The sequence below is a fragment of the Boleophthalmus pectinirostris genome, unplaced genomic scaffold (assembly GCF_026225935.1).
Source record: "Boleophthalmus pectinirostris isolate CB_2022bp ecotype Guang Dong unplaced genomic scaffold, ASM2622593v1 HiC_scaffold_1, whole genome shotgun sequence".
NCBI classification, from domain to species: domain Eukaryota; kingdom Metazoa; phylum Chordata; class Actinopteri; order Gobiiformes; family Gobiidae; genus Boleophthalmus; species Boleophthalmus pectinirostris.
The window spans coordinates 25,332,919-25,359,520 of NW_026570970.1; the positions used below are offsets into that span (position 1 = coordinate 25,332,919).

Genomic DNA, 26,602 nt, shown 5'->3' on the forward strand with positions numbered 1-26,602 from the left:
TCAAAAAGATAGGTTTAGATTCAAACTATTCAAAAATTTGGCCATTGATTTGCATATTTGTTTTGCAATTTAACATTGGCCTTAACTATTTCATAATGAAACAAAACTGTTTGTGTTTTCTGACAAATAGCAACAAAATCTGTCTTGACTAATTTTTGTCTTCAATTAACTAGTTCAGACCAGTTTGTACACATGTCAGATAACTGAACCTTCAGAGAATTAAAATTATTTATATTTCTGGTCTAGACAGGAGTCACCATGGGAGTCACCGCTTGCGTATGTCTGCGGAAGTCACCGCTGATTGGTCAATTCAAGGAAACGCCATTTGACGCTAAAGAGACTGCGCAATGCTGTCATGGAGAGTTGTTTGAGGGACTGCAGAGCCTGCATTTATGTCATTTTTTTAGTTTAGCGACTTTCTCGTTTCCTATGCACCTTGTACTTAATTTTGGAAGCCATGCGGCGGAGTAAAATCGAAGTAGATCGCTACGTTTCTTCGGTGCAGAGCTCTTCGCCTTCCCTCAAAGAGGTGAGTAGAGCCGGTGGCTAATGCTAACTCTCATGTCAGAGCAGCATGTGTGTGTCTGCCAGTTTATCCGCGATACACGGGCGTAAAACGGCACTTGTATCAAAGTAGAGAGCCTTTAATTGTATATCACGCACCAGTATATGACCCTCTTCAGCCATTATACCATTTTATCTGTGTTTAGGATTAGTAGTGTTTCAGCCGGCATAACGGCGCTCCTTCGTGTCCTCCTCTGAAAATGCCGCGCTCTGGGATCCGGGGTTTAGCACAGGCTAAATATGAGCTCAAGTTAGCTTTAGACTTTAGCAAATAGCTATCGCAACTTATTAGTCCAGTGAAGTTCACATTAACGCTAGTCTTGTGTATTTATCTTTAGTTGGACAGTAACTAAGAAACCGAAACCATGAAATATTAGCCACGTATATGCTAAGTAAATATACAGATTATTTATAACAAGTCTATTGTAGAAAATGGACTGTTGTTATACACTGCTGTTGAAACACTGATAACCTTGTCATTTGGAAGTGATAATGTTGAATATTCTTATAATCCATTCAACTGAAGGATGTATATTAATCTGCATGTACCACTTGTACATTTTTGTGACAGTGATCATACACAAGTGTATAATATTCCTATACTGTCTTGTGGTGCTTGCCTAATGTCAAAACCGACCACACAAACGTGATTTAATTTCATTATTTAATGTTTATTGATTAAAACATTTTGTCTAATGCTAAAGGTGGGCAGTAGGCATGCTGTTGATTATGTTTACTGACCCTGTCATTAGACCAAATGGTTTAAGTCTGATACTGATTATTTTCCTCTTAAACACGGTCAGCAGTGAGTTTTATTTTGTGAACTAAGTGAACTTTCAGAATGACAACTCCAAATATGTTGTGACCTATCCAAAATTATGACTGCACAAACTTTTGCTTAGCCTTGCTAACCTTATTTTCACATTGAATCTATTTAATCTATTATGGGTGATTGTTTATAGTTAAAATGTATGTACTACTATGCAACAAACCTAGCAAGTGTAGTCTTTTTTTTTTTTAATTGTGCCTGTTCATTTTTTCAGAAACCAGTGAAGGGGTTCCTGTTTGCAAAGTTATATTTTGAAGCAAAGGAATATGATCTTGCAAAAAGGTATAAAATAAAAATTTCTTTATTTTCAGTGCTTCAGCTCTCATTGTACTCATTAGTAAACCTTTTCTTCAGGCATGTCTCAGAGTATCTCAAAATCCAAGAGCGGGATCCAAAAGCACACAAATTTCTTGGACAGCTCTATGAACGAGAGGGTAACGTCAGCAAAGCAGTGGGGTGTTACAAGGTAAGAAACTGGAACTAAGGGCCTTTCGCACATCCTCTGACTTTTGAATTCCTCTGTTTTCTTTGTTTAATTATTTTTATTGATAAGATTTTTGCCACTAAGGTGTATTTAGTATTTAGTTTTGTATTATTAAATATATATTTTTGTAGCACTCATAACTATAAGAGAAAATTAAAATCATATTTCATGTTAATATTTGCCTTTGTGGTAGTGAATGTTAATAGTTACCACACCCTTTTTAGTTTTTTTTGCTTGTTCTGCTCATTGATGGTTGATTTTTATTTATTTATTTTTACTGTAGTTGGTCGGACTAATTATCCAGTTTTATTTAACGCTAAACTTATTCATCTTCTCTTCTATCTACAGCGCTCGGTGGACTTGAATCCAGCTCAGAAGGACCTAGTTTTGAAAGTTGCGGAGCTGCTTGTCAGTCAGGAGGACTGTGACAGCAGAGCAGAGTTCTGGGTTGAAAAAGCTGCAAAGTTACTCCCAGGAAGTCCCTCTGTCTTCAACCTCAAGGTGAGTTTATACACAGAAGTGTACTGTCACTTCATCTTTCAACCAGCTTCTATTTAAAGAATAGCATTCATATTTCAGTGATAGCCAACATTTTTGACAGAGGCCTCCTTAGTTATGATCACAAATGGCCGATCACAACTTAAAATTTACAAATATTTCTGACATTAAAAAAACTAAAGTCAGTGTCCAATATAGTTACACTTCTTTTCAGTAATGGTCATAAGCCTTCCATTCATGGAGTCTGTCAATTTCTTGATCTGTTGATGATCCACTTTTTGTGCAGCAGCAACTGCAACTTCCCAGATGCTGTTTTGAGTTCAGAGGTGTACTGTATTGTTTCACCATAAATCTCCTGTAAAAGTAATTTTTTAAAATAATCTGTAATTTTTTTTTTCCACATTGTGGTTTATTTTGCACGATCATAAACTTTAAACTTTTGTGCCTTTGTTATCATTATTAGTTTGTACAAAATGGGGAAGGGATCCTTACATTTTTCATTCACAGTGTTGTTTATTTTGTATGATCATAAATGATAAACGTCTGTGCCTTTTTTTTATCATTATTATTAATTTGTACGACCATAAATGAAAACCACTTTTTCCTTCTCATTACTCGCTTTAGCCATGCAATAGAGTACTTCAATGCATGTAATGGAGCATTGTCCTGCAAAAAAAAAAAAAAATCATAGTTCTCTTGAAAGAATCAGACTATTTCCTGTACCACTGCTTAAAGAAGGTGTCCTCTTAAACCTGGCAGTAGGTTTTGGAGTTAATTCTGAGTGCATCTTCAACATGAAGGGTCCAGTATGCCCATACAAGCAGATCCAAATGGTCCGTTAAGAGTCACTTTCATGTCATCAGTACATAAAACCTTTGAAAAATCTGTTTTCAGATATTTCTTGGCCCAGTCTTGACATTTATCATCTTATGTTTTGTGTTCAGTGGTGGTTAGGTTTCAGCCTTCCTTACTTTGCCCATTTCTCTGAGCACTGTACACCTTGTACTTCTGGGCACTACAGGTAGACTGCAGTTGTGGTCTATCAGACTGCTGGAGGATAATGGGTTTCTGGTAGCTTCATGTTTGATTCTTCTCTAATCTTTTGCAGCTAATTTGGATCTTTTTTTTTCTCAACACATTTCTTGCCACACTGTTGACTATTTGCAACAAAGCGTTTGATGGTTTTGTGATCAGGCCCCAATATTTTTGTAATTTCAAGAGTGCTGCATCTCTCTGAAAGACTTTACAATTTTTGACTTTTCAGAGTTAAATCTCTTTTTTTGGCCCATTTTGCCTGAGGAAAAGGACCAGCCTAATAATTCTACACACCTTCATATAGGGTGTTGATCTCTTTAGGCCACGCCCTCCCTCTTTAGACAAATACACATGACCTGATATGCTTAGAAGAATTCAAGTTTATACAGCTTAGAATTGGCGAATATGCATAAAAATCATAATATGGTCACCACTTGTCTAATAATTCTGCACACAGTGTAGCTGAATGCTTGATATATAATTCTTCAAATCACTTCTCTTCAGGAGCGGCTGTTGAGTCGTCAGGGGCAACCAGGATGGAACCGCCTCTTCGATCTTCTGCAGGCAGAGCTCACAGCACGTCCTGGAGACCCTCACGTCAATGTGAAACTCGTTCAACTTTTCTGCCAAGATGGACGCTTGGATGAGGCAGTTAAGCACTGCCTGTCTGCTGAAAAGAGGGGCATGCTGCGCCACAGCCTGGACTGGTACAACGTGGTGGTGCAGACACTTAAGGTCAGCATGGCTCCTGTTGAGTCCACAGTGGGGACTAAACGTTATTATGTGCATCTACAGCACATAATAATGCACAGTTGAATGACATGTGGGAGTTGTAAAGTACCCATTTATCAATTACTTAATTAATTAAAATTAAAAGAGCATCCTATAGATTATGGTGGAAATTATTCATTAGGGGTGTTATTGATTTAACATTTTGAGAATATCTTCTTGCATAAATATTTAATGAATGTAGCCACAGGCCTAATAATATTTCAGAAATTTGATAACATCATTGCTTTAGAATGAAAGGAATCATTTTATGCACTTAAAGCTAGACTGTAAAATTTATTTGGATAAGGTCCCTGATCACATCCCCTGATTAACAAGTTTTGTGATCAACTTAATTCTTTCAGGAGTATTTGGCTCAGCCGGCCGTCTCGGGAAATGAGAAGATGTGTCGTCGCCTCCAAAGGGAGCTGCTGCTGTCGCTGTGCAGCCTCCTGAGGATCACACTGTCGAGCAGTAGCCTGCAGCCCTGCCTCAATGCACTCACAAAGTATGTCTCCTCAAACATGTAGTACTGACAATACTAGCTTTGTATTGAAGAATCAATTTAGTTTTCTCTCAGCACACTTTTAATTAATCTATTGTTATCATGTTTTACATATTTAACCAGTATGCCCTTTACTTGTTTCCAGCTTTGATCAGGCTATGCAGGAGATGAGCAGCGTCGCCCCACGGCACCCAGATGATCTTTTTGAGGTCTTTTTGGAGATGAGGGGTCACCTGTACCTGCACGCGGCCACCCTCCTCCTTAAAATGGCCCAGGAGAAACAACAGACCTGGAGGGCAGTGGTGGACTTGGTTGCTCTGTGCTACTTACTGGCATACCAGGTGAGCTTTAACTCTTCAACCAGTATAGTTCTAGATACTCCTTTCATCAATTATTAATAAAAAAAAAAAAAAGAAAGAAATTCTACCAAATGGCTTGACATTTTTCAGTACAAACATCTTATTGTCTTTATTTTATGTTTTTTCCATTTCATGTGTTCTGATAACATTCCCAAACCTGTTATTCCATTGTCTATCTTGTTTTTGAACTGCAGGGGGGAAAGGACATGCCACTGTAGTCTTTAATATTAATGGGAATTGCTGAGGTCCTTAATTTCACGTACACTGCGACCCAAATTATTATGCAAGTTAGGTTTTTAATTACTTTGCAGAAACTATTGGGGTTAGCCCACCCTTTCTTTCAGGATACATTGCTGTACTGGTTCTACAAATTTATCCATAACAATGTTCCACATAAATAACATTAGATGGAAAATATAATAACAATTCAAATTTCAGGTGAACCAAATTATTATGCAAATCTTTATTTCAAAGTAAAACATCCAGTATATGAAAATAAAACATCTTGTTTTATTAACAAACATATTTTATATTGTCAGATAGACTGTGCTGAGCACAAATTGTCAAATAATAAGCATATCTGGATGATTCTTTACTTGGAGATGTAGCCACCTTTCTTCTGCATCAGAGCCTGTTGTCCATTGAAGATGTCAAGTTTTCAATTTCAGCAGGTTTAATGCTTTTTGCAGCCTTTACAATAGCTTCCCACAACTTATCCTTTGATGGGAAGTGTTTTCCATTTTCAAAAACCCTTCTTTTCAGGATCAACCACAGATTTTCTATACAGTTTAAATTGGGTGAGGATGCTGGCCAGTCCATTATCTTGTCCTGTAGGTAACCCTTTGATGCCAGCCAGTCAGCAGTAAACTTGGATGCATGACTTGGAGCATGAACATTATTTTCTTGTGCTGCGCAACTGGTTTCTTCTTCAACCACGGAAGGAAATTTTCTCCTAGGAATTTGCAGTAATTTGCCGAATCCATTTTCACTCCTTCTGCAACCTGGAAAGGGCCAATGAGTTCTTTTTTTATGATGCCTGCCCATATCATAACACCTCCACCACCTTGCTGACGCCTCAACCTGGGTGGAGCAGTGGTACTTTTGGCTATCCAACCTCTAGCCCAACCATCCGGACCATCGAGGGTGGCAAGCATCTCATCAGTCCAGATAACTTGCCCAAAAGCCAATTTCATATACTTCTTACACCATGCCAGTCTTTTGTCCTTGTGTTTTTGATTAAGTGGAGGCCTTGTTTTCGCTTTTTGGACCTTACCAAGCGTTTTCAGAACACGATTCCATGAGCTCTTTGGGGTGTGGCTTACACCAACAGCAGAAAAGATGCTTGCACTGGAACTCAAAGGCTGTTTGATCATTTCTCTCTTTAAAGCTGACAAATCTCGAGGTGATGGCTTCCTCCTTGGAGCCTCCTCACGTTTTTTTCTTGTTTTTTCACCATTGGAAACAAAGACCTTGATTGTCCTATGGTCACAGTCCAATAATCTTGCTATTTCAATCGTTGGTCGCCCCTCTCCCAAAAGTTTCACGATAGAAGCCTTCTCCTTACTACTGAGATCCTTCTTCTTTCCCATCTTTAGTGCTTATGGTCACAGAACACAGAATACTCCCCTTTATATATGCCTGCATAATAATTTGGTTCACAGCATATTAACATTTTAACTAATTTTTGCTCAATATGTAAATGCTTCAAATATTTTATGCTTTTGGTTAATCAACTGCCCTATCAGGCATGAATTAATACCACTTTTTCTTCAGTGGAACATATCTGAATCAAGAACTTATTAAAAAACTGACCTGCATAATAATTTGGGTCGCAGTGTATACTCATAATTCTTGTGTTTTGTCTTCAGGTTCCAAGACCAAAACCTAAAATGACCAAACGAGACCAAGTGGCGCCTCAGTTCTTGGAGCTTGTGGCCAGTGACCGTCAGAGTCAGGCGGGACACATGCTGCTCAACCTCAGCGCAGACCCCACCACTCTGATACATGAGGTGTGTATACTACAAATTACTATGCTCTAAAATGTCAAGTTGATGACAAAAACTCGAAAGCCGTAACAGTAAAAACATTGCTCTGTTGCTACAGTAAAAATAATATAAAAATAAAATGACATAAATTTCTTGATGTTTTGCCAGTATGGTGTAGTAGTTAAACTATGTGAAAGTTTATTCATATTTTAATCATAAACGTATATGTTATATGTGAAGGTTGTGGAAGCCTTTGGAAACCGCAGTGGTCAGGACTCCCTGTTTGAGATCCTATTTGGACCACAAGTCTCCACATCTTCATCATTTATCGCCAACGATGACATCCGATCCCTAACCACCATGGTCCCAGAGAGCTCTCAACTGGCCAAGTGTGACAGCGGTAGAGACCTTTAACACACAATATATATCACAAACATATCAATATCACAATATTGCAATCTCTGATATCTCAAGAAAATCTAACTATTGCAACAACACAAAGTTCTCCGTTTTACAGAAAAGTACTTTTGGTGGAAAGTAAAATGGACAAAAAGGCAGATTTCTTTAATGATTTTCCTTATTAAGTCCCAAATTAGATTAGAGTTGGCCTTGCTTTTGTTATTGTGAAGTTTTTATTTTGATGCAGTTTGACTTGTAAATGAAGCCATGTGCAACTGAACTTATTGTGTCAAAAAGTATATTAAAATTAGGGGTGTCAAATTATCGTGTTAATTGCGATTAATTAATTACAGTCATATTTAGCGCGTTATGTTTTTTAATCGCATTAATCTAATTTTTAATCTCTAACTTTACTGTTTCTGTATGTTGTTGGGACAACAACACACACACAAAAAAAAACACATTTGTAAATTTTTTTATTTCGGTAATTCCACTCATTGCCGGAAACCCACACAAAACGTGCGCAGTAAGAGCAATGTAAACGTCATGTTAACGTTGGCGGCGTCAGTCGCACAATGGACGCGGTCGAAGAGCCAGTAGAACAGAGTCAGCAGTGCACAGGTAAAAACGCATTCATGTCTTGGAAATTCTTCTCCCAACGTGAAATATAAAAGAAAATAACAAATATAAAATCGCCTACAACTTAAATGTCACTGGTGAAAACAACCTGCATAGACTCATGATGTCTGCACTACTGTCCTATAGTGACCTGCCACATGAGGGGACACGCACACAAACACACAAACACAAACACACACCTTCATCATCGTCATTAACCTGAGAACGCGCGGACCACGTTTCCTCCCGTAGTTAATGCGCGGACACCGCTGTCCTCCCGTGCAACGCGTATGTTTTCTCGTGTACTCTGCGTAAACCGCGCTTCCTCGTGTGTGCCTCTAAACCAGAACTAACACCAAGACTAAAACCGGGACTAACCCAGTCCAGGTCTAAACCAGGTCTAAACCAGAACTTAAACCAGGTCTAAACCAGGTCTAAAACCAGGTCTAAAACCAGGTCTAAAACCAGGTCTAAAACCAGGTCTAAAACCAGGACTAAAACCAGGACTAAAACCAGGACTAAAACCAGGACTAAAACCAGGACTAAAACCAGGACTAAAACCAGGACTAAAACCAGGACTAAACCAGGACTAAAACCAGTGATCTCATATATAAAGCATTTCTCTATCAATAATATTTTTAATATGGTTAAGGAAAGACTGGACTTTTTATTGTCTTTAAGTAGACAAAAGTTATTATGTTCAGATTTCCTCGTCTTTGCTACTTTACAGCAAACAGTTTCTTATTCATGGAGACTTGGGCTCAACAACCAATTTGAAGAGAACAAACAAGAACAACATTTGCAGGATGCGGTTGCTACATTCATGTAGTTTTAAAAAGCATGACAATATCAAGTAATCCAAAGTATTCAAATTACGTTACTCACTTTAAGTAATTAAATGGATTAAGTTACAAACTACATTTTGGGATATGTAATCTGTAGGGGAATACATTTTAAAAGTAACCTTCCCAACACTGCAGATTAGTAATAGTAATAATAATGATGATACTGTGTAATGTAAGTGACTGCATGACTCTGTTAAAGTTTGTTAAACAATAAATTACTTTATAAAGTCACTTTTTTTTGTTCTATATCAGTCTTTTGATCTGCCACAATAATGTAATAATGAATTTAAATGAAAATACCTCAAATTGAAGGCTTTTCTCAGCAATTTTAGGTGAGATTAAAATGAGATTAATTAGATTAATTAATTACAGATCATAATTAATTAATCTCTCAATTTTTTTAATCGCATGACAGCACTAATTTTAATTAGGTCAGGTATTTTCATTTAAATTCATTATTACATTATTGTGGCAGATCAAAAGACTGATATAGATTAAAAAAAGTGACTTTATAAAGTCATTTATTGTTTAACAAATCTCTCCAAATTGGCTGTTGAGCCCAAGTCTCCATGAATAAGAAACTGTTTGCTGTAAAGTAGCAAAGATGAGGAAATCTGAACATAATAACTTTTGTTGACTTAAAGACAATAAAAAGTCCAGTCTTTCCTTCACCATATTAAAAATATTATTGATAGAGAAATGCTTTATATATGAGATCACTGGTTTTAGTCCTTGTTTTAGTCCTGGTTTAGACCTGCTTTAGTCCTACTTTAGTCCTAGTTTAGTCCTGGAATGGATTAATCCTGGTTTAGTCCTGGTTTAGTCCTGGTTTAGTCCTGGTTTAGTCCTGGTTTAGTCCTGGTTTAGATTTTAGTCCTGGTTTTAGTCCTGATTTAGACCTGGTTTAGACCTGGTTTTAGTTCTGGTTTAGACCTGGTTTAGTCCGGGTTTCGTCCTGGACTGGGTTAGTCCCGGTTTTAGTCTTGGTGTTAGTTCTGGTTTAGAGGTGCACAGGAGGAAGCGCGGTTTACGCAGCGTACGCGAGAAAACACGATCCACACGCGGCTCACAGGAGCACGTCGGTGTCCGTGCAGTGTCTATGGAAGGAAACGTGGTCCGCGCGTTCTCAGGGTAATGACGATGATGAAGGTGTGTGTTTGTGTGTGTTTGTGTGTTTGTGTGCGTGTCCCCTCATGTGGCAGGTCACTATAGGACAGTAGTGCAGACATCATGAGTCTATGCAGGTTGTTTTCACCAGTGACATTTAAGTTGTAGGCGATATTATATTTGTTATTTTCTTTTATATTTCACATCGGGAGAATAATTTCCAAGACACAAATGCGTTTTTACCTGTGCACTGCTGACTCTGTTCTACCGGCTCTTCGACCTCGTCCACTGTGTGACTGACGCCGCCAACGTTAACATGACGTTTACGGCGCTCTTACTGCACGCGTTTTGTGTGGGTTTCCGACAATGAGTGGAATTACCGAAATAAAAAAAAAATGTATAAATGTGTTTTTATGTGTTGTTGTCCCAACAACACATAAAAACAGATTTTATAATAAAGCAACTCACATACAGAAACGGTAAAGTTAGATTAAAAATTAGATTAACGCGATTAAAAAACATAACGCGCTAAATATGACTGTAATTAATTAATCGCAATTAACGCGATAATTTGACACCCCTAATTAAAATATCACAGTTATATCTATATTGCAAGACAAAACATAGTTATAAATTATTACATCTTTTTCTCATATCGTGCAGCCCTAATATAAATGTATACTTTCTACTGCAAATTGTTCATTCTAATTTTATACATTAATATACTCATTATAAACATTAATTTGTAGGGTCCATACTGTTGCACGGTGGTGACTTGCAACATCTGAGTTGGCTGGGACTGCAGTGGACCCTTATGGCCCAAAGAGCAGATGTCAGAGACTGGCTTCAGCAGCTCTTTCCCAAACTCACCCTTGAAACTTCAAAGCTGGATGCAAATGCCCCTGAATCCATCTGCCTGCTTGATCTGGAGGTTAGTAACATTTTTAAACAAAAATGTTATTGTTTTATAGCAAATTTAAGCAAATGTAATGTCAATATAGCAACAACTACAAACATATGATCCCTCACTTAGATCAGACACTCCTAATAGTATTCAGCTTCCATTCTCATCATACACACCAAACATGTACTCTCTTTATTTTAGGACCTAGGTATTTTATTCCATACATTGTTTGAACTTGAGTACAATCTTGATTTCTTGAAGGCGAAGAGGTGGGTTTTCAGTCTAGACTTAAAATTAATGTGTCCACTTCGATCTATCTGTGACCGAAGAATAATGTTGTGATTGCTTGAATTTGTCATCATGTAGCTTTAATTTTTACAGCTTTAATCTGTTAATATTTTGTTGCACAGTAGATGTAAAGGCCAACGCGCACCTTAATGCTTCAGCGTGCAGTAAAATTGACCTCTCCATTATTTTCTATGAGCGTACACTACGGGCGTGAAGCGACGCTTGACCTTGTGCCTTAATTGGGGTTTGTTGAATCAGGATGTGGCGCCGCTTCTGAAAACACATGCATTTTGCACTTGTGCAGTGAGTACAGACATGTCTCTGCTCTGTGACTGACAAAAGGAGCACTGTAAACTTTGAGGAGTGACATAAAAGCTGCAGCAAAGACAGAGAAAGCTCCGGTGTTCTACTCGGCAGAACACCATATCTTCTCTAACATTCATGTTTCACTAAACCTCTGCAAACCAGCACCTTTCGTGTGTTGATGTGTGAGTTTGATGTGTGACAGTTGGCGCGACACTCTCTGGTGTGCATCGGCCTTCATTCTCATATTGAGCACATTGGTATACAATTTCCACATTACTATGGATTGTGTATCGTTTGCCCCCCACAGGTGTTTGTGCATGGTGTTGTCTTCTGCAGTCACTGTCAGCTTCAGGAGACGGCCAAGATCAGTGCAGAAATGATCCAGCCTCTGTACGTCCCGCGCTGCCTTCCCCTGCCCCTCATCCGCCTCCTCACCACCGACAGGCAGAGGGAATGGTGGGATGCCATTTACAGCCTCATCCACAAGAGGGCCGCGTGAGTCTTTAACAGCGATAACAGAATATTGTTGGCAGTGGTAGTTGAAGAATATGGTGTAGTGAACAAACAATGAAGGACTGACAAAAATTTTAAGTCATATTGCTGCATATGTATGTTTTCATTTGTCTGTCTGTTGCCCTTATGTGTGTATTATTATTGTAAACTAAATCTTAATTTCTGCCCTCAGACCTGGTACGTCAGCCAAACTAAGGACGATTGTGCAGCACGGACTGAGCACTCTGAGAGCTAGAGAGAAGCACGGACTACAGCCGGCACTGGCCATTCACTGGGCTAAAGTCCTCAATCAAACGGTAAATCTACCTTAAAAAAAAGGTTGGTTTAAGAAGAAATATTAAGCGTCAGTCTGCTATATAGTTATAATCTATGACCCATAGATCATATAATGTATTTTTTGTTTCAAAATGCAATATTAAAATAACTTCATAAAAGAAACAATGCCCCTGATTTCCAGGTTGAAATTGTGATGTCCAATGAGGTATTAAGAGCCAGATCCTGCTTGCCTCTTTACAGTATATCACTGTAAAAGTCATCACAACAAAGTGTCATTTTACTTGACCATGCTGTTGACCCCACATATGGCTAAATGCAGACCACACTAGCGACCTGTGTTTTTGTTTTTATTTGTGTTGAAATGGCTATGTGACACTGCCCAATCCTCTGTGTATCACTGATTAAGAAATGAAATTGGGGAAAGAAGGAAGTAAAGAACAGTGGGTGTGTACTGGTGATTACTCACACATTCGAGAGATACCACGGCTCTCACTTTTTGTACAATATGTCTCCTTTAAAAGACTGGCTCCTTTGACTTGGTTGAAATAATTATCAGGCTTCATTGCATCTCTTAAATCTGCTTCATGGACTGTTAGGTTACTCTTAGGTTGTTGGCAGTGTAAAATGCTGTATCAGTAGGTCTCACAAATACACGGAGGAGAAAAATAGCTCACGGATGCCTTGAGCAACCTTCCAGATTCTGTTTTCCACCTGTGCCTCTCTGTCAGGCTTCTGTGTTTAAAATTGAGGAGTGAAGAATGTCTAGTAAACTCACTGCACTTGAACTCATCGTGATGTTTGATACCTAAGGTTTAACATTTCACTACAACTTAGTATCTTTTATATGTACTTGATCCGTATCTGTGCTATGTAATATGGTTATTTTAAAAAATAAATACTGGAAGTTGTCTGATGTTGATGTAGATCCATCCATCATCACATAAATAATGTTCTCTTTTTCTACTTGTATTATTACTGAAGTGAATTTCTGCATCTTAATGTGGCGATAAGTTTATTCAATAGATTTGAATAGATACCTTTAACTGTACTGAATGTGGCAAATTTCAGGTTTTCTGAAAATTGAATTGTAATGTAATAACATGGTAGTCACACAATATTATTGTTTTTCATTTTTGTCAAAAGTTACTGAAAATTTTCATCTGAATCCAGGGTGACTGCATAAACTCGTATTATGATCAGAAGGAGTACATTGGTCGCAGTGTTCACTACTGGAAGGTCGTGTTGCCTTTATTGGACAAAATCAAACATCGACGAAGCATTCCTGAACCTCTGGATCCACTCTTTATTCACTTTCCATCTGAAGACATTCAGGTACCTTTGCTTTTACTAACTTTTAGTTTAAAAGTTTAATGATTTAGTTTTTCTAGATCATTTTATTTTCATATTTCTGCACTGCTCTAAAACTATGCAAAGAAATTTACAGTTTTTATTTATTCTTTGTAGATTTCATCATTGAAACAACTTGAGGAAGAAGCCCATATTGCATTTGCTACACTTCTGGACATTGAGGGTAGAACTGAGGAAGCAATAGCCACTTTAGAAACCATCAACAATATATCATCCATTTGGCATCTGGCCCAGGTTTGAGTTTGTTGCTATTTTTTTGTGATTCTTAATCTTTAAATCTTATCAGCTGGACACAAAGAGGAACTATTGGTGTGGCTTTTGTCGTAGATCTATCAGCGTCTGTCAGAGGAGGCCAGTAACGGTGTAGAGGAGACACAGGACAGATGCATAATGTTCTTGAGGAAATTCAGAGCCTATTTGTCCAAAATCTACAATGCCAGTCCAGAGGATATTGACAAGGTTGGTGTGTATGTGTATGTTTTTATCAGTGTGAGTAGGGTTAGGAAAGAAAAATATTTGGTTTATTTTTATTACTACAATGCAAACAAAATTTGTGGCACACCAAATTTTAGACATACTCTTAACTCATTACCAAGTATAAATATGGTATGCCACCACTCTCAATGCACTGGAATTTCCTACAGTGCTGCGTAAATGAATAGGCAGGTGGTTTTATTGCTAAAAATGCCTTTACAAGTTTTTGTAATTGTCTTTTTATATTTTTTGGTTGTAAGATAAAATACTTCCATCATTCAGTTGGCTTGTCATGAACTACGGTGAATTGATCTTTTTGCTTTGTAGTTGCCAGTGTCGATGGAGGAAGTGGTAGACCTTCTGAATGATGTGAACCAGCAGCTGGGCAACAGTGGAGAGTCCATGGATGAAGAGGAGGAGAAGGAGCCAGAGAGCAGAGGCCCAACACACTCAAGTCCAGCTCAAGCTAATGACATCTCGGCAACCATCTCCCACATCAAGTTTTCAACACCATCACCAAACAAAAGCATCGTCTCTCCTTCCAGACGGCACCTGGTATGTTTTCGGGTATCATTTTAATATTAGTTTATTTCTGTTGACATTTTAATATTTTGTTTTTCAAGATTTCTCCCAAGACACCTCCCCATTGGGTGGAGGATCAGAAAAGTCTTCTTCAGATGTTGTGTCAGCAAGTCGAAGCACTTAAGGTATTTCATTCACACAAAACATAAAAATGTTATCTATTTACATTCACTGGGAAACTCCTCACAGTTTTTGATGCTTTTGTTAAAAAAATACACTCTACTTTAACTTATTTGTGCTGACAGTTGTTGAACTTTGTACGATTTTTTTCATATGGATGATCCCTTAGTAATTATAGAAATTAACATGTTTTAAAATCAAAACAGCTCAATTTCTATAAAAATGTTATTAACTACAACCTGGTAAGGCTCATTTACCCCCTGGAAAAAATGGGAAAATACACCAATGCTTAAGTCGGATCAAAAGAAACTGTTAAAAGCCATGTAAGTTAACTTTTTCATATTGTGTAACAGAATGAGGTCCATGATCTACGACACAACACACCAGGAGCTGCGGGTTCCCCTCATCACAAACTCTACAGTGACAGTTATGGAGCAGATGGGCTGCAGGAGTCCTTCACACCTGTGCAGTCCTACCACGGGGCCCCCCTCACAGGTGAGTCATATACATACAAATAGACAGTGAAATCAAATAAGAACAATAATTTTAATAATTTTTTCATTTTTATTCATAAGTGCTCTGAAAAAGTTTTAAACCAGGACCTAAATCTGCCTTTTCAGGGCTAAATCAAGGAAAAATTTGCTCTAAAAGCTCAAATTGTAACAGCCTAATTTAATGGTGGCATTGGCAATTTATATTATAGCATATATGTAGATGTGGCTAATTTTGTCAATTTTGTTTGCAAGGTTGTAAGGTTAGAAATGATTCGATACTGATCTTGATCCAATGATAAAAATACAAAACACATAGTAATCATTTATATAATATCACCATGTCTTCTTGTACTAGTTCAGATATACCTTTCTAAACCTTTACAGAAAAGGTCAGATTATTTTTTGTTCTTTATCTTTGCCTATTAAAATCTAATTATTACTAATTTTAAGATTTAATATCTGGATATCCTTATTCTCATCAATCCTAGTGATGATTGTGTTAAACTTAGTGCTGTCATGCGATTAAAAAAAATAGAGAGATTAATTCATTATGATCTGTAATTAATTAATCTAATTAATCTCATTTTAATCTCACCTAAAAATTGCTGAGAAAAGCCTTCAATTTGAGGTATTTTCATTTAAATTCATTATTACATTATTGTGGCAGATCAAAAGACTGATATAGATTAAAAAAAGTGACTTTATAAAGTAATTTGTTGTTTAACAAATCTCTCCAATTTGGCTGTTGAGCCCAAGTCTCCATGAATAAGAAACTGTTTGCTGTAAAGTAGCAAAGACGAGGAAATCTGAACATAATAACCTTTGTCTACTTAAAGACAATAAAAAGTCCAGTCTTTCCTTAACCATATTAAAAATATTATTGATAGAGAAATGCTTTATATATGAGATCACTGGTTTTAGTCCTGGTTTAGACCTGGTTTAGACCTGCTTTAGTCCTACTTTAGTCCTAGTTTAGTCCTGGAATGGATTAATCCTGGTTTTAGTCCTGGTGTTGGTTCTGGTTTAGTCCTGGTTTAGACCCGATTTAGACCCGGTTTTAGTTCTGGTTTTAGTTCTGGTTTTAGTTCTGGTTTTAGTTCTGGTTTAGTCCTGGTTTAGACCTGGTTTAGACCTGATTTTAGTTCTGGTTTAGTCCTGACTTAGACCTGGTTTTAGACCTGGTTTTAGTTCTGGTTTTAGTCCTGGTTTAGTCCTGGTTTAGTTCTGGTTTTAGTTCTGGTTTTAGTTCTGGTTTTAGTTCTGGTTTTAGTCCTGGTTTAGTCCTGGTTTAGTCCTGGTTTAGACCTGGTTTAGTCCTGGTTTTAGTCCTGGTGTTAGTTCTGGTTTAGAGGTGCACAGGAGGAAGCGCGGTTTACGCAGCGTAGCGAGAAAACACGATCCACACACGGCTCACGGGAGCACGTCGGTGTCTGCGCAGTGTCTACGGAAGGAAACGTGGTCCGCGCTTTCTCAGGTTAATGACGATGATGAAGGTGTGTGTTTGTGTTTGTGTGTGTTTGTGTGTGTTTGTGTTTGTGTGTGTTTGTGTGCGTGTCCCCTCATGTGGCAGGTCACTATAGGACAGTAGTGCAGACATCATGAGCCTATGCAGGTTGTTTTCAGGCGATTTTATATTTGTTATTTTCTTTTATATTTCACGTTGGGAGAAGAATTTCCAAGACACGAATGCGTTTTTACCTGTGCACTGCTGACTGTTCTACTGCCTCTTCGACCTCGTCCATTGTGCGACTGACGCCGCCAACGTTAACATGACGCTCACATCGCTCTTACTGTGCGTGTTTTGTGTGGGTTTCCGGCAATGAGTGGAATTACCGAAATAAAAAAATGTATAAATGTGTTTTGTGTGTGTGTGTTGTTGTCCCAACAACACATAAAAACAGGTTTTATAATAAAGAAACTCCCATACAGAAACAGTAAAGTTAGACATTAAAAATGAGATTAACGCGATTAAAAAACATAACGTGCTAAATATGACTGTAATTAATTAATCACAATTAACGCGATAATTTGACACCCCTAGTTAAACTAAATACATACATGGCATTTTTCTATTTTCAGTTGCCACCACAGGCCCCTCTGTCTATTACAACCAATCACCAGCATACAATTCTCAGTATCTCCTCCGCACTGCTGCAAATGTGACTCCAACAAAGGTAAAAAAGAAAAAAAAAAAAACTAATCTTGTACGTTTTATATTAATTTCTGATTGGAACCAATTTACTTTTTTCCAGGGTCCCATGTATGGTATGAACCGAATGCCCCCCCAGCAGCACATGTACGCCTACCAACAGCCTACTCATACCCCTCCTCTACAGGCCCCGCCTCCATGCATGTACCCCCCTCAGGAACAAGTCTTTGGTGCCCCTCTACGCTTTGAATCCCCTGCCACCAGCCTCCTCTCCCCATATAGTGAAGAATATTATGCCCAGCAAACTGGGGCTGCTAACCCGTCCTTACCTGAGCCTGGCTACTTCACCAAACCAACAGTAGTCCCAGCACAGCCAAAAAGCATAGAAGGAAAACCAGTGGATTTTGGAAAGCTTTCATTCGGCCAACAGGCACCTACTGAAGTGCCCAAAGTACCTAGTTTTGGTGCAGGTGTGGTTACCCAGTCCACCCCATCCCCTGCATTTAAATTCAACTCCAATTTTAAGTCAAATGATGGAGATTTTACATTTTCTGCATCTCAAAATAAACATTCAGAAAGCTTGCTTGGACTACTGACATCAGATCTCGCCCCTAAAGTTGAAGACAAGCCTACAACCCAGGACCAACAGCCCGCACAATCGAATATATTTACATTTGGCAACAAGAGCACATCAGGTTTCTCTTTTCCTGATTCTGTTCAAAGCACTGGGAATATATTTGGGAAGGTAGACCAGCCCTTTAAGTTCGGAGAAGTGCCTAAGCCTGTTTTTGGAATGCCCCAGCAAGCAGCCGAAGAGGCGAGAGAATCAGAGAGCGACAATGATAGTAGTCACATTGAGGAAGATGACGATGGCCCACATTTTGAACCAATTGTACCACTGCCAGACAAAGTAGATGTAAAAACTGGGGAAGAGGATGAGGAGGAAATGTTTTGTAACAGGGCCAAGCTATTCAGATTTGACAATGAGACGAAAGAATGGAAGGAAAGAGGAATTGGTAATGTTAAAATCCTTAAAAATAACATTAACGGAAAGGTGCGTCTTCTCATGAGAAGAGAGCAAGTTCTCAAAATCTGTGCCAACCACTACATTACCACTGATATGCTTTTGAAACATAACTCTGGTTCCGACAAATCTTGGGTATGGAATGCTATTGATTACGCAGACGAAGAGCCTAAACCAGAGCAATTGGCAATTCGATTCAAAACTGTTGATGAAGCTGCACTTTTCAAATCAAAATTTGAAGAGGCGCAAAAAATTGTGCAGGCAACACAAGAAGACCAGCCAAAGAAAAAGGAAGAAAGTTCCACAACTCCACGCACTGATTCGCTAGCTGAGCAATTTGCACCCAAAGAAGGGGAATGGAGATGCGATGTCTGTTGTATTACAAATAAACCATCAAGTGTAAAATGTGTTGCTTGTCTAACTCCAAATCCCAATGCAAAAACAACAAATGAGCAAGCTCCAACTGAGACCAAAAGCAGTCCGTTTACATTTAAATTTGGAACAGATTCAACCCAGTCTAGCTTTTCAACCTCAGCTGGCTTTCCTGCATCCAGTGATTCACTGGCTATGCTGTTTGCTCCTAAAGAAGGGGAATGGAAATGCGAGGTGTGCTTTATTACAAATAAACCATCAACTGTAAAATGTGCAGCTTGTCAAACTCCTAACCCTAATGCAAAATCAACAGATGATCAAGCTCCCACAGAGGTTAAAAGCAGTCCATTTTCATTCAAGTTTGGAACAGATTCAACTCAGTCTAGCAATTCAATTTTTGTTGATTTGTCTGCTCGCACCGATTCACTGGCTGAGCAGTTTGCACCCAAAGAAGGGGAATGGAGATGTGATGTGTGCTGTATTACAAATAAACCATCAACTGTAAAATGTGCAGCTTGTCAAACTCCTAACCCCAATGCAAAATCAACAGATGATCAAGCTCCAACAGAGGTGAAAAGCAGTCCATTTTCATTCAAATTTGGAATAGATTCAACTTCTAGCACACCAGCAAGTTCATCAGGATTTTCTGAATTTAGTGGTTTTGGATTGTCTATGCCATCATCTTTTACTTTTGGCACAACAAAGCCAGCCAATGTTATAGATAATTCTTTCTCCGGTTTTGGTTCTGGATTTGGTAAAAAGTCCGACCAGTGGACATGTGACACATGCTCCACCAAAAATGACACTTCCACTGATGCCTGCTCTTCATGCAAATCTGTGAAAGGGTCGACTAAGGTAGAGACACCCCCTCAGCAATCTGAAACAAAAAGTACCCCTGCTCCTATTGCTAAAAAGGACATTGATTTGGCAGCACAGTTTGGCAAAAAGCTTGGTCAGTGGGACTGTGATACTTGCCTTGTCCGAAATGAGGCCTCAGCTCCAGCATGTGTATCCTGCAGTGCACCTAACCCCACCCCGTTCGACGCAAGGTTTGCCAAGAAGGAAGGAGAATGGGATTGCGACACTTGTCTTTTGAGAAATAGTCCTTCAGCTCAGAAGTGTGTTGCCTGCCAAGCTCCACATCCTAATGCTAAAGAAAGCACAAAAACTAGCACAGCTGCTCCTTCTGCATCTTCGTTTAGTTTTAGTATAAAGTCAAAATCTCCATCAAACCAGCCGTCTTCAAGTGGATTTACGTTTGGGAGTGCAGGCACCTCTTTTCAGTTTGGTCAAAGCAAAGATAAAGAGAGTTCTATTGGATCTTTTAAATTTGAAGCCCCACAAACAAGCTCTAGTATTACATCTTCTTCAGGGTTTTCCTTTTCAATGCCAGCAGGGGGCTTCAAGTTTGGTACTCAAGATACGGCAAAAGATGCAACCGATGCCAAGGAGCCACCCACCAGCTCTGCGTCTAGTTTCTTGAAAAGCATTGCAGACAAACATAATGAAAACGAGGCTGCTACAACAGAACCAGCACAAAAGCCCAACATACAAAATTTTCCAGATTTCACTAAAACATCCAGCGGTGGTTTTAAATTTGGTGAAAAAGCCCCTAAAGAGGGTTCTACGACTGAACAAGATCAAAACCCACTTGTATCCGGACAAACTGATGCTTTTAGTTTTGCAGATTTAGCTAAGTCATCAGGTGACAGCTTCCAATTTGGTGAAAAAGATCCAAATTTTAAAGGTTTCACTCGAGCTGGAGAACAGTTGTTCACCTCATTTCAAGCCACTCCCTCAAAAACAGAAACTGCAAAAGAGGGTGAGGATGATGGCATGTACAAGACCGAAGAAAATGATGATATACAGTTTGAACCGGTAGTCCAAATGCCAGATAAAGTCGAATTGGTGACAGGTGAAGAAGATGAGGAGCTTATGTACTCCCAGAGGGTAAAACTATTTAGGTTTGATGCTGATAGTAGCCAATGGAAAGAACGTGGGGTTGGAGTGCTCAAATTCCTCAAAAACAGCAGCAACGGTCGACTAAGAATTTTAATGCGAAGGGAGCAGGTGCTGAAAGTGTGTGCAAACCACTGGATCACCACAACAATGAATCTCAAGCCTCTAGCTGGATCGGACAAGGCATGGATGTGGCTTGCCAACGACTTTGCAGATGGAGATGCTAAATTGGAGCAGCTAGCTGCCAAATTTAAAACTGTAGAGCTAGCACAAGAGTTCAAGCAGAAATTTGAAGAATGCCAGAGACTTTTGCTCGATATTCCCTTGCAGACGCCTCACAAACTTGTTGATACTGGACGGACTGCACATCTTATCAAGAAAGCAGAAGAAATGAAGTCCGGGTTGAAGGATTTAAAAATCTTTTTGACAGATGACAAGACGAAATTAAAAGATGAGGAAGCGGAGAGCAGTTTTGTAATAAAATCTCAAAACGAAACAACAGTACCAGCGCTTGAATGGGACAACTATGATCTAAGAGAAGATGCATTAGATGATACAACCGAAACATCAGTGTATGCATCCCCCACTACAAGTAGTCCATTGAGAAAAAACCTGTTTTGCTTTGGCGAGGCATCAAGCGGGTTTAGCTTCAATTTCCAGCCACTGATAAGTCCGTCAAAATCACCTGCTAAGCTTAACCAAAGCAGAGCATCAGTGGGCACTGATGATGAGGATGGCGCTCAAGAGGAAGAGCGAGACGGCCAATATTTTGAACCAGTCTGCACTCTGCCTGAACTGGTGGAGCCATCTACTGGTGAGGAGAATGAACAAGTAGTTTTCTGCTATAGAGCCAAACTTTATCGCTATGATGTGAACCAGTGGAAAGAAAAAGGCATTGGTGATCTCAAAATATTGCAAAATCTTACAACAAAACGTGTGAGACTTATAATGAGGAGAGACCAAGTCCTTAAGTTGTGTGCAAACCATTGGATAACGGCAACAATGAAACTGGAGCCAATGAAGGGAGCAGAGAGGGCATGGGTCTGGGTTGCAATGGATTTTTCTGATCAGGTGGATGGTAAAATTGAGCAGCTAGCCGTAAGGTTTAAGCTAGAAGACACGGCTAATACCTTTAAACAGGTCTTTGATGAAGCTAAAATCGCACAAGATAAAGAAGAGTTGATGACACCAGTGACACCCTTAGAAACTTCTGTTACTACTACTACTTCTACTCCATCCAAACGTGATACTGCAGTTTGTGGGAAGGCAGCAATCGCAATACTAGAAGAAACAACAAAAGAGAAGAGCAAACCATGTCCTGAGACAAGTCCAGCTGAGGGCCAGACGATTTCAACCACTGTAGCCAAAACAGTCATGTCTCCACCCAAGTTTGTGTTTGGATCAGACAGCATACAAAAGATCTTTGGCTCTCCAAAATCCACTTCGATCACTGCAGAGTCTATAACCACCAAAGCTAAAGGTTTTGGACTAACCTCAGCAGCAGCATCGGGAGGACCAACATTCACGATACCAGATAATGGTAAGAAAAATTCACATTTTGAAAGTGCATTTCATATTTGCTAGTGAATCCATCTTGAGAATTAATCCCTTGTGGACATGGACATATTAATTTTAATTTCAGCTTCCTGTTATTTCTGACATTTTGATGACTTTCATTCCCATAAGATATAACATTTTAATGTTAATTAATTACTATGTCCATTAGGGCTGAACAATTTTAAGAAAAAAATGTAATTTGCGATATTTGTGGCAGATATTGCGATTTTGATTTCATCCACATTTTTTTTTTTTTTATTTTTTTTCAAGTCAAGTTTGAGTGCAAATGTCACAGAAACTTACATCATACCAGAGTCCTGCACCGGGTCAGGTTACGACCTCAAGAAATACAATCAAAATGAAAATGTACGGTTATGCTTTCTTCAGTATAAATATGAATTCACAGGCGCTACTTTACTGTCAAAAATCCGTCATCACTTCACAGGCATTATTTATTGAGCAGAAGAAACATTGATTGAGCTGCTGGACTTTTGCGCTGCGTACGAACTGACCCAGGACAAAACCAGGACTAAACTAGGACTAATCTTGGACTTGAGAGAGCGAGGAAGAACCCCAAGCACACAGGGCAGGGTGTCCACAAAGCGTGATCGGGTGACGACTGCGCTTAGCCCCGTAGGGGGCAGAGCTCTGCGCCGGTCCTTTCGCCTGCGGTCACCTGACGGTCCAGGCCAGTCCTGACACTCAGTCCTGGTTCAGTAGAGTCGCGTCTTTGAATTTGTATTTGTACTGAAGACGGAATAAAGCAGCCTCAAACCCGAAATACTGCCAAATGACCAGCGTGCTGTTTTCCATTGGGTTCAAAACCCCTGACTCCACTTCTGGTCCTGCTGAAGCTATTTCTGAAATTGATCACCAGCTACACTGATTGGAGTTTAGAATACGTAACCTGTCCACGCGCAGCATGCTGCTTCTGATTGGTGAGCTTGGCAGCATGGCAGGGAGACAGCATACATGTGTGAAATAGTTGACAAAACAAAACCTGGGTCAGATAGGAGCACGCACAAGAAAACACAACTTTGACAGTACCAAAATAGTGTTGTCTGAGATCGTGATTTTCAGCCCAAAATGATAGATCATTCAGCCTTAATGTCCATGGTCATCATTTCTTTTAATCATTCAGATATACATGCATTGGTTATATTATATTTTGAGTATTATAATATTGCTGATGGGTCTATTCATTTCAAATAAGTTAAACATTCAAAAATACAAAACAAAGAAAATATATTACTTATATTTTATAGTAAACAATAAATATAAAACAGCAGTATTCATATTAGTATTGTTTGACAAATCCTCCTTTTAGAGCTGGACCTTAAACTTTTCTATGATAACCCCATCGCTTTTTGGAGCAGCAAAACTACCACTCAGTTTGATCCTCCAGGTATTTTAACCTCTGCAGTGTGTGACCCACTAGACCTAACTCATGTGCATGGAGAGTGGGGCCAGACACAGTGAAGCTAACTGCATGAGCGATGTTTGAAAAGAAAAAAATCTATATATACCAGTACTTTAGTGTTGGTAGGATAGGATTGTGTTCAGTTTAAAATAACGAAATACTCATCAGATTGTGACTCTTACAAACTCTTTAACAAATAAAACAAAAATGGCAACATCTGCTTTGTAAAAGTATGTAACTGCATGATTTACATTTTTAGGGTTGTGATAAACATTTTGTTAAACTAATACTATCATTGTGATGGTGATGTGTGATAGTTTAAATTTAGGACCTGCACCAGTCTAGTCTCTTCACTTATCCAGTGTCCTGTCGCAAGCACCTTTTGAGAATTAACTAAAATGAATGATGATGAAACTAAAGTACAGTAATACAGTTATAGTACAAAAATTGCATGCGGAATATCTAAACTACTAAGTTAGCAGGTTTCGTGCATCCTAATAGAGGGGAGACTTTCTGAAGCTGTGTTTGTAGATTACACTTTATAATTCTGTTACTCAATTGCATATTGTTGGTATTGTATATTATATTACATCCTTGCGTGTTGTTTGGTGAGTGTTAGATATGGCTAATGCGTGTAAAGGGTGCATGTGTTGAAAGATGATATGCAGAGATCATTCATCAGTGGGGTGTCCCAGTAAAAGAATGCTAACGTCACTTAAACCAGATTTAGATTAGGAAGTCTAGCAACAGTGTGAAATGCTACTCCTCTCCAAGTGTTAAATTAAAACTTTGGCTCATGAATGGCTACTATCAATGCAGTAACCACATGTAGAAAAAGTCAGCTACAGGATGATACAAACTATTTCATTTTGTTTATTTTATTTTAATGATTATATGTAGTCCTTTGAAAAAATAACTTTATAATTGCACAATTAAGGAAATAAATCCAAAGATCGGAAATTTGTCTGACAAATCGTTCACTATAGGTTAAAAAGTAGGATTCTTTGGACGTTGTAAACAACTCCAGGAGCATTAACATTCCAGTGAGAAAATCAAAATATGATCTGCTAAGTTAATACAAGAATCTCACTGTTTTCAGACCATGTTTGTAGAGATCAGAGATCAGGTAACAAGATTGTCTGTGAATGATGAGATAATTCATTCTTTAGGGCTTTGGCTCAAAGTATCGCAAGTGTACAGTGCTCCATTTAATGTTATGTTATTTTCACATAAACTTAATGTTTGCTCTGCCTTGCATGTTTTTTGAGTGAAATTAACCCTTGAATAGAGTTGCTGGAACTTGTATCTGAGCTGTCTTGTGTCTTGGTTTGTAGCACCTCCAGTGGCAGAAGGAGGAAGTGGAGGTTCAGACGAGGACTCTGATGTGGAGATAGTGTATGTGAGAGAGCCCACTGCTGAACAGGCAGCGCTGGCCAAAAAACTCCAACTCCCACTTACTTTCTTCTGCTACAAGAACGACCCGGGCTACGTCAGTGATGAGTCAGAGGATGGTGAGATTATTACTTGACAAATGGATAGACTAAAGTAGTTTTTTAAGTCCCATCTATATTTTAGCCATACAATATGGGCTAGGCTTAAATCAAAGCTAAATAATATAACATAATATGAGCAAAAGTACGGTACTATTATTTATGTCTGTTAGTGACTAAAGTAATTCTTGGTCAAATAACCTCTCCTTTCTGCTGTTTTCCTTTCTGGACAAAACTTAAGTTGAAATCTGAATTAATCAAGGGTTACATGCTAAAAAAAATGGACAGATATCTTGAAACATCTCATGTGGGAGAAATACAAAAGACCCCTTTAATTCTCACTATAGTAAAGATCTTAAACATAAACCATGAATAGAATTAAAATACAATTACTGTAAATCAAATGTAAATTCTGTTTTCAAGCTCAAAAAATACCTCAATACCATTAGACAAGTACTTCCCTACCAAGAACTTCTATCATGGCATACTTGTCTTTTAACAGAAATTGTACTAAAATAAAATGTGTAAATTTTCAGATGAGACCTATGAGTCAGCAGTGAAGGCTTTAAATGGTAGGCTGTACCCAGATCCTCCACAGGAACAGGCTGTGGCTGCTCAAGATGGTATGTCAAGTTCATAGATATTTTAGCACTTTTTTGACACGTGTATCTGAAAATAGGTTTTTCAGTCTGTTTGAATTATTTTTGACCATGATTTGTTATAAAACATTATCTTGTAAATAATTGTGGACAAGATTATATTATTTGTCACCCTAGCACTTGTCCTAATGTCAGCGTTTGTTTAGTATTCAAAGACTGAATGGAATGTTAGTCTGACTTTGTGAGAGGGTAGTATGTAACTAGAACTACAACGATTGGTTTTTCATCTGTATGTAGCAGCTGCTAACAGGCTAGTGCAGTCTAGAGCACATGTAGACATTACAATGTCTATTGTGGTTTAAAATATCAGCTAGCATAATTTGACACAAACTAAGATATCACATTATATCTTCTGTCCCATCAGAAGCAGACTGTGTGGTTGTGTGGGAGAAGAAGCCCACCCCAGAGGAGGAGCAGAGGGCACTCAGTCTGCAGCTGCCCCCTCACTTCTTCTGTGGAATCAGTCCAGATAGTGACACAGACCACGACAAGAACGAAGACTTCGAGACAGAGGTCCGCAAGGCTCAGCGAGCTCTGGTACGGGATTGATCCAGCTTACAGTTGTAGAGCATATACAGTTTTATGATAGCGCAAAATTTCTTGCATATTGCATATCATTCTAAGAAAACTAAAGGTTTCAGGTCGCACTTT

At 38.7% G+C, this 26,602-nt stretch overlaps 1 protein-coding gene across 1 annotated transcript in view; it reads left to right on the plus strand.

Moving 5' to 3' along the window:
- The first annotated feature begins 335 nt into the window (after window positions 1-335).
- Window positions 336-26,602, plus strand: part of ranbp2 (RAN binding protein 2) — a 34,498-nt gene continuing 8,231 nt past the window's right edge. The window contains exons 1-23 of the mRNA XM_055152663.1: window positions 336-529; window positions 1,608-1,675; window positions 1,748-1,859; window positions 2,226-2,378; window positions 3,915-4,145; window positions 4,544-4,686; window positions 4,829-5,024; window positions 6,911-7,051; window positions 7,268-7,427; window positions 10,746-10,927; window positions 11,802-11,989; window positions 12,180-12,303; window positions 13,454-13,615; window positions 13,748-13,885; window positions 13,979-14,110; window positions 14,453-14,680; window positions 14,749-14,832; window positions 15,181-15,322; window positions 17,401-17,495; window positions 17,574-22,365; window positions 25,137-25,313; window positions 25,829-25,915; window positions 26,316-26,488. Coding sequence (XP_055008638.1) covers window positions 458-529; window positions 1,608-1,675; window positions 1,748-1,859; window positions 2,226-2,378; window positions 3,915-4,145; window positions 4,544-4,686; window positions 4,829-5,024; window positions 6,911-7,051; window positions 7,268-7,427; window positions 10,746-10,927; window positions 11,802-11,989; window positions 12,180-12,303; window positions 13,454-13,615; window positions 13,748-13,885; window positions 13,979-14,110; window positions 14,453-14,680; window positions 14,749-14,832; window positions 15,181-15,322; window positions 17,401-17,495; window positions 17,574-22,365; window positions 25,137-25,313; window positions 25,829-25,915; window positions 26,316-26,488 — 7,980 coding nt within the window. The 5' untranslated portion in view covers window positions 336-457. The remainder of the gene's footprint in view (window positions 530-1,607; window positions 1,676-1,747; window positions 1,860-2,225; window positions 2,379-3,914; window positions 4,146-4,543; window positions 4,687-4,828; window positions 5,025-6,910; window positions 7,052-7,267; window positions 7,428-10,745; window positions 10,928-11,801; window positions 11,990-12,179; window positions 12,304-13,453; window positions 13,616-13,747; window positions 13,886-13,978; window positions 14,111-14,452; window positions 14,681-14,748; window positions 14,833-15,180; window positions 15,323-17,400; window positions 17,496-17,573; window positions 22,366-25,136; window positions 25,314-25,828; window positions 25,916-26,315; window positions 26,489-26,602) is intronic.